This window comes from Barbus barbus (genome assembly GCF_936440315.1).
Source record: "Barbus barbus genome assembly, chromosome: 15".
Classification (NCBI taxonomy): Eukaryota; Metazoa; Chordata; class Actinopteri; order Cypriniformes; family Cyprinidae; genus Barbus; species Barbus barbus.
Window position 1 is genome coordinate 31,511,882 of NC_136743.1, and position 13,130 is coordinate 31,525,011.

At 38.7% G+C, this 13,130-nt stretch overlaps 2 protein-coding genes across 2 annotated transcripts; both read right to left on the reverse strand.

Moving 5' to 3' along the window:
- Positions 1 to 305: 305 nt before the first annotated feature.
- On the reverse strand, positions 306 to 7,130 carry LOC306881406 (uncharacterized protein). Its single transcript, XM_079435500.1, has 2 exons — positions 6,826 to 7,130; positions 306 to 1,419 (listed from the first exon to the last, which is right to left on the reverse strand). Exons 1-2 carry the CDS (start codon positions 6,914 to 6,916, stop codon positions 569 to 571), a joined length of 942 nt encoding a protein of 313 aa, XP_079291626.1. The 5' UTR covers positions 6,917 to 7,130; the 3' UTR covers positions 306 to 568.
- A 553-nt stretch (positions 7,131 to 7,683) lies between these two features.
- LOC306881379 (uncharacterized protein) lies at positions 7,684 to 12,792 on the reverse strand. Its single transcript, XM_079435463.1, has 2 exons — positions 12,398 to 12,792; positions 7,684 to 10,618 (listed from the first exon to the last, which is right to left on the reverse strand). Exons 1-2 carry the CDS (start codon positions 12,468 to 12,470, stop codon positions 8,955 to 8,957), a joined length of 1,737 nt encoding a protein of 578 aa, XP_079291589.1. The 5' UTR covers positions 12,471 to 12,792; the 3' UTR covers positions 7,684 to 8,954.
- Positions 12,793 to 13,130: the final 338 nt, after the last annotated feature.

Below are 13,130 nucleotides of genomic sequence, written 5' to 3' on the forward strand. Positions count from 1 at the left end.
TCATTATTTACTCAGCTTCATGTTGTTCCAAACCTGTACGAGTTTATTTCTTCTGTTAAACACAAAAGAAGATATTGCAGTTAAAAATGTGAAAGCACAAGAAACACATCATTTACTAAACGTGTAATAATTGGAAACTGTTTCATGCGCGCAACTCCTGTAAATGTATTTTTCTATATCTAGTTTTCTACGGTGGATGCATTAACTACAGCACAAAAAAAAAAACTGTTAATCACTATAATTTTTACTTGTTGACAGCCCTCGTTTTAATTTATAAAAAAAAAAAAATTAAACGCAAAGAGAAAGATGTCACCTGTTTTATTCATATAACTTTTTACTTGTATATCAATAACAATGTACATTGTTTCAGTGCAGCTTTACAGAAAACATCCCATAAAGCTTCGTAAAAACGTGCCTTTATATGTTTGTCTCATTAGAAAGCTAAAGGCACTGTGGCAAATAACAAACTTTGGCTGTAATGACAGCAGTAGAGAAAAAAAGTCTTATTTATAAACCCTCAAAGGGTTTATTTATGTTTCATTTAGAGTCATTTTGTGTGTTTTTAGGCTCAAGGCTTCTCTTCGGTGTGAGTTCTTATATGATTCTCAAGGTGTCCTTTATATTTATAAGCCTTTCCACATTGAGGACATTTTTTTAGGCATCTCATGTGACACTTAAGGCTTTTATCATCCTCAGTTTGATATTTTTTAATGTGCAACCTTAGGCTTCCTTTATGTGTGAAACTCTGTCCACACGGAGTGCATTCAAAAGGCTTTTCTCCAGAGTGAATTCTTAAGTGTTCAGTAAGGTGTCCTTTATGAAGGAAACTCTTTCCACACTGATCACACGCATATTGCTTCTCTCCAGAGTGGATTCTCAGGTGACAATTATATGATCCTTTACGACCAAAACTCTTTCCACACTGAGAGCATGTGAACGGTTTCTCTCCAGTGTGAACTTTTAAGTGATCATTAAGGTGTCCTTTATGAAGGAAGCTCTTTCCACACTGATCACACGGATATGGCTTCTCTCCAGAGTGGATTCTCAGGTGAACACTCAAGTATCCTTTATGACTGAAACTCTGTCCACACTGAGAGCATGTGAACGGTTTCTCTCCGGTGTGAATCCTTAAGTGTTCATTAAGATGTCCCCTATGAACAAACCTCTTTCCACACTCAGGACACATGAAGGGCTTCTCTCCAGTGTGACTCCTCATGTGAATATTAAGGCGTCCTTTATGACTGAAATTCTTTCCACAATGACAGCATGTTAAAGGCTTCTTTCTGGCACGATTTTTAACGTGTCTTTTTTGTGAGAGATTTGCAGGCTGGGAGTTTTCGTCAGTTTCAAGTGTCTGAAAATAGCAGTTGTCTTCAACTTTATTCAGGTCTTGACTCTCCTCTTTCACTTCCGTCAGGCCTGCAGTTAACATTCAATTATTAAAAATAGTTCAAGAAAAGTATAATAATATAATAATAGTATAAAAATAATATAAAAAGTATAATAATACTCCAAACAAGAAAGTGGTACTCAAATTTGCAGGTCAAGCGCTACCTTCAATCAAAGCGTTCAAGTACCTCCAAGTCTATTGAAGCACCTGCTTAAAGGTACAGTTCACCCAAAAATGACAATTCTGTTATCATTTACTCACCCTCATGTTATTCCAAAACTATTCCAAAACAAACAAAGTTTCTTGCTTCTGTTGAATTCAAAAGAAAGTATTTTTAAGACAGTTGGTAATCAAACAGTTGACGGTAGACATTGACTTCCATAGTATGGAGAAAAAAAATACTATGGAAGTCAATGGCACTTTAAGCTGGTGGGTTGCCAGAATTGTAGCAATATTATGATATTTTTTTGCTTGAAATAAGAAAATGTATTGGTTATTAAAATATAATACATTTAAATACCGCTACTGTTGTCACAAAACCAAAATATTGACTGATACGAACCTGACTAAAATATCTCAATACTACTACTGAACCGATACCACAACCAAAACATAACACAACAGGAAAAGTAATTAAATAGATGATCCACATAGAGCTTAAGCGCTCTTTTTTATCTATTAATAATAAATACTAAAAATTCACTCGAGCAGTGTGTGCCTGGCCTGATTTTCAAGTATTTCATCCCCCTTTAAAAAAATAAAAATCACATGCCGCTGCCACTAAACAGGACTATAGTGAGCAACTACCAAGTCTACAGGTAAATATAGAACTTTACAACATTGCTAAGTCGGCCAAGGATAAAGCCAAATTACACAGTTTCAGTTATTGTCGTAACCTCGGTTCCCTGAAAGACAGGAACAAGACATGGCAGTAAAAAAATTTTAAAATAAAAGCCCAGCCTCAGCGGAGCTAACGTAATAGTTCTACAATACACACAGACCACTCCCCCAGCCAATCATAAACGACCTCATGGCATGCCCCAAGGCGATTGGATGCAGATTCCCACTTAGGAATCCAATCAGGTCACTCAGAAATCTTGCCTGGCAGCGGGTCTTCTTGTTGAAAGAGACGCTGCACCATCGTCCTAAAAGGTGCTAGGAAATTGTCAGTTACCCAAAAAACGTATGTCTATTAGAATATCAATATAACAGTGCAACGTAGCGTGAGCGGTGCTGCCAGGCAGAACAATAAAAGCATACACCTCTAGCTAGTGGCCTCAGCCAGCGCCACACAAAAAACTCTAAGCGAGCCTGTGCACATAGCGAGGACAGAGAAGGATCGTCACAGCAGCACAGGCATGATAACATAGTATCATGAGGCTCGCTTCGCTGGTGCTAAGGCGTGCACCGCCGTCTGGGTATGGCGATGGCTCTGCCACCGAATTCCACCTATATGACCTAGTTGAGACCACCGGTCTAGTCATCGCAGGTGGAACCATGGGTCCTGCTCACCGACAGGACTTGTGAGGCTAAAGCCCGATTCGGACGGTATTTGTTTCTCATATGGACTTCTGTAAAAATTAATTTACATATCACCTCAGTGATAAAACTCATGGATTTGGACAGCGATTAATTCACGGTGATCCTGCGAACCTCCAAAGAGGCCGGAGGGAGATAAAGGAGCATTGCCTCAGAATCTGCACCGCCCTCGTCTAGGGATTTCAGAAGCTGTGCCTGAAAAACTTGGAGCATTGCCATTAGGGTTGTGCGATTAATCAAAATCGTCATAAAATCATGATTTGAGGTTGTGCAATTTCTAAATCGCTTTACAGCATGATTTTATAGTGTCCCCGACCTCCAGCAGTATGCTATTCTAACCATTCAGAATGTAGCGCACCCAAATGGAGCGCAATAACAGAACAGACCGGGCATACAGACAGATGTAATGCCATACTCCGTCTGCGGTGTGTATTTTTTCTACGCCCATGTTAACGGTTTAAAGCTTTCACACTGTACACTGTTACTGTCTGGCAGTGCGCTCTGTAGCAGTGCAAAGATTGTTTCCACACAGTCTATTTTTGCTGTGCTGCACACGCTGAATTAAAGTGACAGCGCATTGTTCATGGTAAAAATGAACATGGATTGACATGAAAATGTAGTAATTACGCCATAAATGCATATAATTAAAGTATACAGTTTCACAGTCAATACATGGCTTTTTGGCTAGATTTAAAACAAACAAAAGTACACTTTTAGATAAACATAATAGATGGCACTCGTGGAGGTAGGAAAACAGTTACATTTATTGAGTTTAAACATGAATATGAAGATTGTATTATTGTACTGTTAAAGAGAATTACAATGCTGAAAAGTATTTCCAGTAACAACGTTTGCATGTGAAATCAAAATAATGGATAAAAGTTGTGTTTGTGATAAACAGCCGTAATATTTGCCCTATGTCTGTTCTAGAGACATATTACAGCTTTTTTCTGGCCTCGACGGCAGAGTAGCACCTGCCTTCAGAGAGGCTGATGAGGGGTTGGCGATAGATTCCTCGACAGGCAGAATGCGCGTATATGCCCGGGCTTCCGCTTCGTCAACTTTGGTGAAGATCTCTGACCTGCTGGCGTGGGTGCAAGCCGACTGGGGCGCAGCCCACGCCTTGACCACCTCCTCGTGCAGGTCAGAGAGGAATGGGGCTCGCTTTCTCAGAGTGAAGGAACCACAAATTCAGCTTGCTCTTAGCTGGTTCATCGGGGGATTCCCATTCCAAAACAACATCGCTCATGGCCTTGGTGAGAATCCGGACGAGTTCATCCTGAAACACGGCGTGTCCCTCCACTTCAGAGTGCTCCTCTGGAGAGTGGGCCCAGTCCTTCTCGGATCCCGTCAGGGACATTGCCTCATCAAGATCGTCGTCCCCCACCACGCTGAAAGAAATAATCTCTGAAGCACCTGGGGTGGGTCGGAGACTCTCTTCAGCAAAACACACCGGAGAGTGTGTGTGTGTGGGGGGGGGGGGGGGGGGTGATCGCCCACGAGCGTGTCGTCCCACCGGCAGCTCGTCGGCGGCAGTGAGATGCTGGCGGGAGAAATCACCGAAGGCGATATTCCTCCAGGCCCTAAGCATCCGCACTGAGAACTCCTCGCAGTGCAGGCAGCTCTAAAAATTATCCAAATTAAATGTTATTTTAATTGGATGACCAAAACATTCTTTGTGGTAAACACTCACTTACAGTGCCGTCCCCTAATATTGGCACCCTTGATAAATATGAGCAAAGGTTGCTGTAAAAATAAATCTGCATTGTTTATCCTTTTGATCTTTCACTCAAAAAATTCTTACCAATCATTGAAGTAAAACAATTGAAAGTGGGGAGAAAATCTCATGATGAAATAAATGTTTTCTCCAATGAATGTTGGCCACAATTATTGGCACCCCTAGAAATTCTTATGAGTAAAATATCTCTGAAGTACATACCCATTCATATTTACATATTTTAGCACACATTTTAGGGTGACTAGAAGCATGAAATTGTCCAGCCATGACTTCTGTTCCACAGGATTATAAATATGAGGAACACAAAGGCCAAATTCCCTTAATCATCCATCGCAGGGAATAAAACCTAAGAATATAGTTCTGATGTACAGAACAAGATTGTTGAGCATCACAAAATAGAAAGTGGCTGTAAGACACTGTACACCATCAGGATAATAACTAAGAATTTCCAATCAACTAAAGATGTTACAAATCTGCCTGGAAGAGGACGTGTCTATATCGTCCAAATGCACGGTGAGGAGGAGAGTTTGAGTGGCCAAAGACTCTCCAAGGATCACAGCTGGAGAATTGTAGTGATTAGTTGAGTCTTAACAACATCCCCTACATCACCACATGTTGTTCGGGAGGATTTCAAGGAAAATTCTCCTCACTCATCCAGAAACAAACTCAGACACAACAGAAACTTCAAATGGCACTGGCTTCTATCGTCAGATGAAACTGAGAAGAGAGCTTTTTGGCAGCAACCCACCAGATGAGTTCAGTACAAACAGGGATAAAAAGTACCCCATGTCCACGGTTAAATATACTGCTGGATCTTTAATGTTGTGGGCCTGTTTTTCTGCCAGAGGTCCTGGACATCTTGTTTAGACACAAGGCATCATGGACTCTATCAAATACCAACAGATTAAAAATCTAAACCTGACTGCTTCTGTTAGAAATCTTATAATGGGCTGTGTTTGGATCTTCCACCAGGACAACAATCCAACACAAACATCAAAAATGGGTCACTGAGCACAAAATTAAACTTTTACCATGGCTGTCCCAGTCCTCTGACCTGAACCCTACAGAAAATGAGTGAGGTGAACTGAAGAGAAGAAGTACTAACATGGAGCTGTGAGTCTGAAGGATGTGGAGAGATTCTGGATGAAGGAATGGTCTCTGATCTCTGATCAGGTGTTCTCCAAACTCTTCAGGCATTATAGGAGAAGACTCAGAGCTATTACTCTGGGAAAAGGACGATGCAATAATTCGGTGCCAATAATTGTGGCCAACATGAACTAGAGAAAGCATTTATTTCACAATGAGATTTCCCCCCACTTTCAATTGTTTTACTTCAATGATAGGTTGGAATTTTGTGAATGAAAGATAAAAAGGATAAACAAGGCAGATTTATTTTCACAGGGTGCCAATATTAATGGAGGGCACTGTATGTAAAAAAGAAAAAAAAGAAATACATAAAATCACCACTGTTCCAGTAGATGGCAGCAGAGGAGCACTTATTGCTTATTAGTCATTCATTCATACATTATATTTTGAAAATATCAAATCGCTATTTTAAAATATCAAATCATCAATAAATCTAATTTTGTCAAAGTAAATGCAAATACAGTTGTTCATTCATGTTAGTTCACAGTGCATTAATGTTAACAAACAATCTGTGATTTTAATAATGCATTAGTAAATGCTGAAATTAACAAACTAAGATTAATAAATGCTGTAGAAGTATTGTTCATTCTTAGTTCATGTTTACTAATGTTGTTAACTAATGAACTGTATTATGCAAAGCAATCATAGCACACTTTTAAACAATGCAGTTATAAAACACTTCAGTACTTTATCTTACTACACTTTAAATCAATGTAAGTGTTAGTGCTATTTACTAGTGCTGTGTACTAACATTTAACACATTTTAATCATTCAAAGAACACTTTTATGAAACACTAATAAAAAGTCCTCTGTATATTTTTGCAGTAGTATACTTTATTTCAATGCACTAAAATCTATTTAAATGTCAGGTATTTAGTATTAATTTGCAACTGCACTGAAGTAGAACTAGTCCATACTTTTAATTAATGTATTCCAGTACAGTTTATTTTTACCTGGGCATATAAAACAAATATACTGTGATGTTCCTGAAAAATCATGAATCATTACCAACCTATTAGTTGCTCAGTTTCTTCTTCTTTCTCTCTGCATGGCTCTGGATCAGTCCCAGGCTCCTCTTTAATAAACCCCATCTTTACATCCATCTAAAGTATCACAGATATATCTCCTGAGGAGTTTTGATGAGAAAAACCAGTAGAAAGAACAAGAAAAGCTACGTTACTCGCTACTTTTCCTCATGTGTTTACACGCTTTACTCAGAAAATTACTCTTAATATATTTGTTTAAACAACTCTGACTCGTGCTAAAAGTACGACTCAAAACAAACACGTGTCTACGAATGAAGAACAGACGGCGGAGTTCGGCGCCGACGTAATGACGTCACGACGCGACAGCTAGTCGAGGGGCAAAATAAAAGATCCTTTAAAAGTCCTAAAATCACGAAATACTCGTTTTAATAAAATTTTATAAAATAACTACAACGTCATATGTCCGTGAAATTACAACATATTCTGATGACCGGAGTTTACTGTATAAAATCTGTAATTAAACGTCAGTCACAAGATTGTAATTCTCCTTATGATAAAATCAGAAAATACGGACGATATGTTATCAATAATGAGTGCAAAGTTTACTTCAACTTCAAAGTTGACTTTGGCTGAAAACAATTAGCTTGATAATCCCTCAAGCTATTTAAAACACTAACTACAGATCAATTCTGACATCTTCAGTAAAGATTTGCATTAATCATGAATGTCTACTTAAAAGTAAGCGCAATTAGATTAATAGTATCACCTCATTTTATAATAATAGTATACAGTAAGAGTAGCTAGACTATCCAAACAGCTGGCTAAATATGTGAAATTATAACATGCTAATTAGTATAAAGGACCTCAAGGTAAAGCAAGCCACTGACATAAATCAAGATGAACTTTATTGTCATTCAGCAATCATAGAGGCATACAAGATAATTATTTTACTAAAGACATGCAATATTTACAAAGGAGGGAATATATGCTGCCTTCAGACTGTAATAACTACAGCTATGTGATTACAACGAGAACCGGGTTTCTGTTTCACTCAACACTTTTAAAAGAGAAAACGCAAGCATGTGCATCTTTAATGAGTAGCTTGCTTTTTCAATTTGCAGCAAAGCATGGAAAAGCATTAAATGGATAGTTCCCCATGAATTAAAATGTGCTGTTAGTTTACTCACTCTCAGGCAATCCCAGATGAAGGTGACTTTTTACCTTAGCTAGAACTGTGAAGAAGATTTTTTTTTAGCTTAATCACTTCACCTTTTTACATAAACAATGAGAAATCATAAAAATGTTAATTCAAGTGTTCGGTTCACGTATGCACATATCAGCGGCTCATTGGTCTGTCAGACGTCCAAAAGCAAGAACTGATTTAGTAACTTGCAGATCTGTGCTACTTGAGCCACGAACTGTTTCAGACACTTCAGTCTGATTTCTTGATCCTGTTCATCGAGGTCATTATGTCATCGACATTCCATCCCGGAACGCACATTTTGAAAGGAGAATAACTGTGACTGTAGCATTGTTTTTCAGATAAACAAGTATATTAACTTAGCATGTTTCTTAAATATCTGCAAACCTATTATGGTATTTTTTATGCTTTAGTAGAGTCAAAAACGTACATACAGCACCTTTAAATACGGCATTAACCAGAACTGCTTGTCAGTTTTAGTACTTTTGAACATAAGAACTGGGGTTTCAATATTTTTTCTGCTCTTTGTTCTTTTATATTTGACTAAAGCAGCAACGATATGGAATGTTAAATATTTATCATGTGTCAAAATCACAATGTTTTTCTTTAGCCAGACTGCACTGTCTTAGTGGCATAAATGGCATGTTTAGCTAGTATTTTGGCTTGCCTTACATTTGTTTGAAGAGCACAAATATCACCATTAGGTTATGTAACCCCTCTTAAATAAAAGCACCATTTTGGACAAAATTCTGCTTTTGTCTACATCTGAATCTCACACTGTTTACTCATTACCGAAGACAAACTTTGCATTGCTCTACTCTGGATAATGTGAAGCAGTAGATAACTCGATGTGCTTAAAATCCATTTTCCAAATCACTTCAGGGTCACACAGTTGGGTCGAATGCCAGTCCACCAAAGAGCTACACTGAAAATCCATGGCTTGGCTTTGCATTCTTATGGTTTTAGGGTTCTTGAACTAGGGTTTTCTCCAGTGTGGGTCCGCTGGTGCCGTTTCAAGTATGTCGCTCTGGTAAAAGCCTTACCGCACTCAGGGCACACATGCGATTTCTCACTGGCGTGTATTTTCTGGTGCGATTTTAAGCTGCCAAGCAGTTTGAAACTCTCTCCGCACAAAGAGCATAAGTAGGGTCTCTCATCCGTATGAAGCTTCAGGTGTGCTTTTAATCGCGCCGCCAGAATAAACTTTTTCCCGCACTGATCGCAACTAAACGGCCGTTCTCCAGAGTGAATGAGCAAATGCGTTTTGAAAGTGTTGCTCTCTGCAAACCTCTTGCCGCACTCAGAGCACTCATGTAATTTCTCTCCCGAATGATATTTCATGTGCATGTTTAGGCTTCTTTGAACCGTGAAGCTCTTGCCGCACTCGTGGCACGTGTAAGGCTTCTCTCCGGTGTGAGTTCTTATGTGCGTCTTAAGGTGTCCTTTACATTTGAAGCTCTTTCCGCATTGAGGACACGTGTAGGGCTTTTCTCCGGTGTGGATTCTCATGTGATCCTTAAGCTGTCCTTTATGTGTGAAGCTCTTTCCGCATTGAGGACACTTGGAGGGTTTCTCTCCGGTGTGAATTCTGATGTGAATTTTAAGGTTTCCTTTATGCGTGAAACTCTTTCCGCATTGAGGGCATGTGAACGGCTTCTCTCCGGTGTGACTTCGCATGTGACGCTTGATGTACCCTTTATCTGTGAAACTCTTTCCACACTGGTTGCACATGTAAGGCTTCTCTCCGGAGTGAGTTTTTATGTGATTCTGAAGGATTATTTTCCGAGCAAAACTCTTTCCGCACTGATGACAAGTGAATGGCTTCTCTCCGGTGTGGACTCTCATGTGACATTTAAGGTTTTCTTTATGCGTGAAACACTTTCCACATTGAAGGCAAGTCAGTGGGCTCTCTTCGGTGTGAATTCTTGCGTGAATCTTAAGGTTTCCTTTATTTGTGAAGCTCTTTCCGCACTGAAGGCACATGAAGGGCTTTTCTCCAGTGTGAATTCTCATGTGACACTTGAGGCTTCCTTTACACGTTAAACCCTTTCCACACAGATGGCACGTGAAAGGCTTCCCTCCGGTGTGAATCTTTATGTGATTTTTAAGGTATTCTTGCTGTGTGAAATTCTTCCCGCACTGATTGCATGCGAAAGGCCCTTCTTCGATGTGAATTCTCATGTGACACTTAAGGCTTCCTTTATGTGAGAAGCTCTTTTCACACTGAGGGCAAGTGAAAGGCTTTTCTCCGGTGTGAATCCGCACATGACATGTAAGGCTTCCTTTACATGTGAAGCTCTTTCCACACAGGTGGCATGTGAACGGTTTTTCTCCGGTGTGAATTCTCATGTGACCATTAAGGCTTCCTTTACACGTGAAGCTCTTTCCACACAGACGGCATGCGTAAGGCTTCTCTCCAATGTGAATTTTTATGTGATCCCTAAGGTTTGCTTTATGTGTGAAGGTCTTTTCACATTGAGGGCAGGAGAAAGAATATTTGGCTTCTGTGGTTTCAGTTAAAGACGCTTCTCCAACTTTAAATTCTTCAGGCATTTCAATAAAGTGGTTCTCCTTGATGTCACGCGGTTCTTCTCTTTCCTCTTTCACCTCCATCTGGTCTAAAATTAAAATATATTAAATAGTCAAAATCAATCAGTTCAAGAAAAGTGAAAGTAGAAATACTTCAGTACATTTCAATTTAAGTGATGCTTAAAGGTAATTCTGACTAGAGGTCGACCGATGTATCGGTTTTGCCGATTAATCGGCACTGATAGTTTTCTGGGTTGCGTCCATTGCTGGAATGGCTGAGGAGCGTCCGCTGTCATTATACATAGCGAGAGTGGCCTCCAGAGGAGGAAACATATGTTGAGTAAACAATAGCCAGTGAGAGAAAAGTAATAAATATCAAAAGACAGAAAGCATGTGAACTGGAGTGATGAGGAGACGGTATTATTCTTACAGTTAATTTGAGTCTCTCTACACTTAAAAGAAATTTGGGCCTAAAAGGCCTATGCGGTGACATTTTTTTTAATAACTGGCAAGACGCTGGAAAAGCTGTGTAAACAGGTTCGTCCAATCAGTGACAGTGACACCGCAAATATGCAAATAAGAACGTTAAGTATAGTATGAGCAGTGTGAAACGTGATTACAGATAACCCGTTTATCTGGGGTTTAGGATGACTCTGGGTTAACAACTGCAAGTGTGAAAAGCCCTTATGGCTATAGACAAACAGATATTTTTATCATTGTTAGGAGAAGCGTTTCAACAGTGTGCGGTTGCCGTACTGTATTAAAGCTTTAATCGGGATAAAAACATATTAACATACGCAGTTATTTGTAAATGCTACTGTTATCTAAACGTATGAGACAACAACAAACAAAAAACATACCGTGATCCTCTTCACTAATATCCTCTGCGTCTCAATCGTTCTCACATTGATAAGAAATATAGATGACGCCATTGTTTACAATACAACCAGAGCACATGCTGCTGAGCTGAGGGGCGGGACTTCAGACGCACTAGAGGCAGTTTAGCCAATCACAACTAGGGTTGATGTAATGATGGTATGACGATCCATCACAGTTTGAACGTGCATGGTTATCATACCATAAACATTTACATATCTACAGTTAAAAAAAAAAAGAATGAAAAAAGCACGCATGCATGGTGTTTTCAGCATAAACATGAACCTCAACAGAGATGCTTTGACAGAAAACTTAAATAAACATTCCCTAGTTTTATTTGAGAAAAAAATATTGCCAAATACATTCTGAAACTGAAAGATCGGCTACAACCCGTCAAAATAAAAGTTCAATTTAACCTGAAATTATGACAGAAATATATTTACATTGTACTTCAAAGTTATAATAACAACACTTATCAATATTCTTTATAATAATTAATTTAAACATTGTTTTTAGAAAATCTTTGGAGGGAGTTGAAAGTCCGTGTTGCCCAGCGACAGCCCCAAAACATCACTGCTCTAGAGGAGATCTGCATGGAGGAAAGGGCCAAAATACCAGCAACAGTGTGTGAAAACCTTCTGAAGACTTACAGAAAACGCTTGATCTCTGTCATTGCCAACAAAAGGTATATAACAAAGTCTTGAGATGAACTTTTGTTATTGACCAAATACTTATTTTCCACCATAATTTGCAAATAAATTCATTAAAAATCCTACAATGTGATTTCCTGGATTCTTTCCCCCCATTCTGTGTCTCATAGTTGAAGTGTACCTATGATGCAAATTACAGGCCTCTCATCTTTTTAAGAGGGAGAACTTGCACAATTGGTGTACTTTTTGCCCAACTGTACTTCATCTCCCAAATGCATAAAATACAACAAGCTTACTTTAATGTTTGTCATCAGTCGTTAAGAATCATAAACGGACACCAACCTCTCTGTTGCTCAGTGTCTTCATCTTTCACTGGATCACTCGTGTCCACAATCTCCACTTTAATAAACTCCATCTTTACAACAGTGATGTCAGGCAGATCTCAGGAAACTTTTCTTTGTCAGCTTTAAGATTTATTCAACAGAAATCAGGGATAATAAGTGAATCCCTCTGTTCCAGGCATACATTTAGCCGCTATTTACGAGAAATAAACTAACGTTATGCTGCATTACAGACAAAGCTACAATACTCCGTTCAAAATTAGCAACACAAGTGATGTCGGAAATATTACATGTTGTTGAGCACAACTTCAAAACACTTATGAGCTCTTTATACACCTTAAATGCTGAGGGGCTCAAAACAGACCCTTCATCAGTCAAAATAACAACAAAACGAAAACGGCGCAGAGTGAATGACGTCACAACGCCACGGAGCGGCAAAATAAAAGACTTTTGAACTTGCCAAGTAATAATAATAATAATAATAATAAACACTCCATCTTTATATGACCCTCTGACTGTAGCACTCTGTATTCTAATTCTATTTATATATATTTTTTATTATTATTTTTTATTAAGAAATACAACATGAATAGGCTGCTACTACATCGACTGTATATTAATGTATTTAAAAATAAGTTGTATGTTCCAGATTTATTGCCCACAAAAGCTATGTGTGAAAAATATGTTTGATTTTTATTCAATTATTAAAGTTTTTATTTTTCTTGTTTTAATGG

Bases quoted from the DNA above. Each gene is read 5' to 3' on its own strand.
- LOC306881379 (XM_079435463.1), bottom strand. From the start codon at position 12,470: ATGGAGTTTATTAAAGTGGAGATTGTGGACACGAGTGATCCAGTGAAA. The intron at 10,619-12,397 runs GTTGGTGTCCGT...TTTTAATTTTAG, and splicing joins AGACACTGAGCAACAGAGAG to ACCAGATGGAGGTGAAAGAG.
- LOC306881406 (XM_079435500.1), bottom strand. From the start codon at position 6,916: ATGGATGTAAAGATGGGGTTTATTAAAGAGGAGCCTGGGACTGATCCA. The intron at 1,420-6,825 runs GTTGGTAATGAT...TGTTAACTGCAG, and splicing joins AGAAACTGAGCAACTAATAG to GCCTGACGGAAGTGAAAGAG.